At 37.4% G+C, this 1,042-nt stretch overlaps 1 protein-coding gene across 1 annotated transcript; it reads left to right on the top strand.

Annotated features, from left to right (window-relative positions):
* The first annotated feature begins 319 nt into the window (after positions 1–319).
* On the top strand, positions 320–763 carry LOC141685262 (uncharacterized). The gene has a single exon (XM_074490375.1). The coding sequence runs from the start codon at positions 320–322 to the stop codon at positions 761–763; it is 444 nt and encodes a 147-aa protein (XP_074346476.1).
* The last annotated feature ends 279 nt before the right edge of the window (positions 764–1,042 follow it).

Raw genomic sequence — 1,042 nt, 5'->3', positions numbered from 1 at the left:
CTGCTGGGGGTCCAGCTATGAATGAAATTCTAGATTTGTTGCACCAACAATCAAATCAGATGGCACAATAACAACAATTTCAACAACAAATTCAACAATACCAACAACAACAACAACAACAACAAACAACAACAACCACAACAACAACATATAATACAACAACAATAATAGCAGATCTAACAACAACAGCTGCAATTACAACAACAACATCAGAGGGGAATAAATCAAACCACTAGTTTCAAATCTTTCCAAGCTGTTAAACCCCCCAGAATTTAGGGGTGAGGCTGATTCTGTTTCTGTAAGGATATGGTTAAAGGAGATGGAGAAGGCCTTCACCCTTACCCAAGTTAGTGATGACCTTAAGACAGACTATGTGAGCTATTTTCTGAAAAATGAAGAAAACTATTGGTGCAAATCGACCAAAGCATTAGAAGGAGAAGGCCATATCTTATGGTCAAGGTTTACGCAGTTGTTCTTGGAAAAATATTTTCCAGATTGTATGCAGAATCAGATGAAGATTGAATTCTTAGAACTAAAGCAAGGTGAAAAGAGGGTGGCTGGGTGTGAAGCTAAGTTCATGGAGTTGGCTAGATTTGTGCCAGATTATGTGAGTTCAGAAGCTGAAAGAGCGAAAAGGTTTCAGCAAGGATTGAAGCCAGAGATTCAAAGTGGAGTTGTAGTTTTACAACCTAAACCATATACCTTTGCAAATCAGGCAGCTCTGGTTATAGAAAGTGACCAGAAGTTGACTATCAAAGAATAAGAAGGAAAGAAAAGGAAAGTAGAATCTTGGAAGATAAGTCAGATCAAGGAGGATCTAGTTAAAAGATCCATAAAAGGTTTTGGAAGAATAAAGATAGAGGATTCAAAAGATAAAACTTTTCTTAGAATAGGCCCTAGTAACACCTCAGTTAGTTCCAATCAAGTCAAGTCATTTAGGCCACCGGTAGCAGAATGTAAACAATATGATAAAAAGAATAGTGGAGTATGCAAGGCAAATATTGAGTGTTTCAAATGCAGACAAAAGGGTCACTATGCGTCA

This window comes from Apium graveolens, chromosome 9 (assembly GCF_009905375.1).
Source record: "Apium graveolens cultivar Ventura chromosome 9, ASM990537v1, whole genome shotgun sequence".
Taxonomy (NCBI): Eukaryota; Viridiplantae; Streptophyta; class Magnoliopsida; order Apiales; family Apiaceae; genus Apium; species Apium graveolens.
Note: the sequence above shows the minus strand (reverse complement) of the source record. Positions and strands in the feature narration are given on the sequence as shown.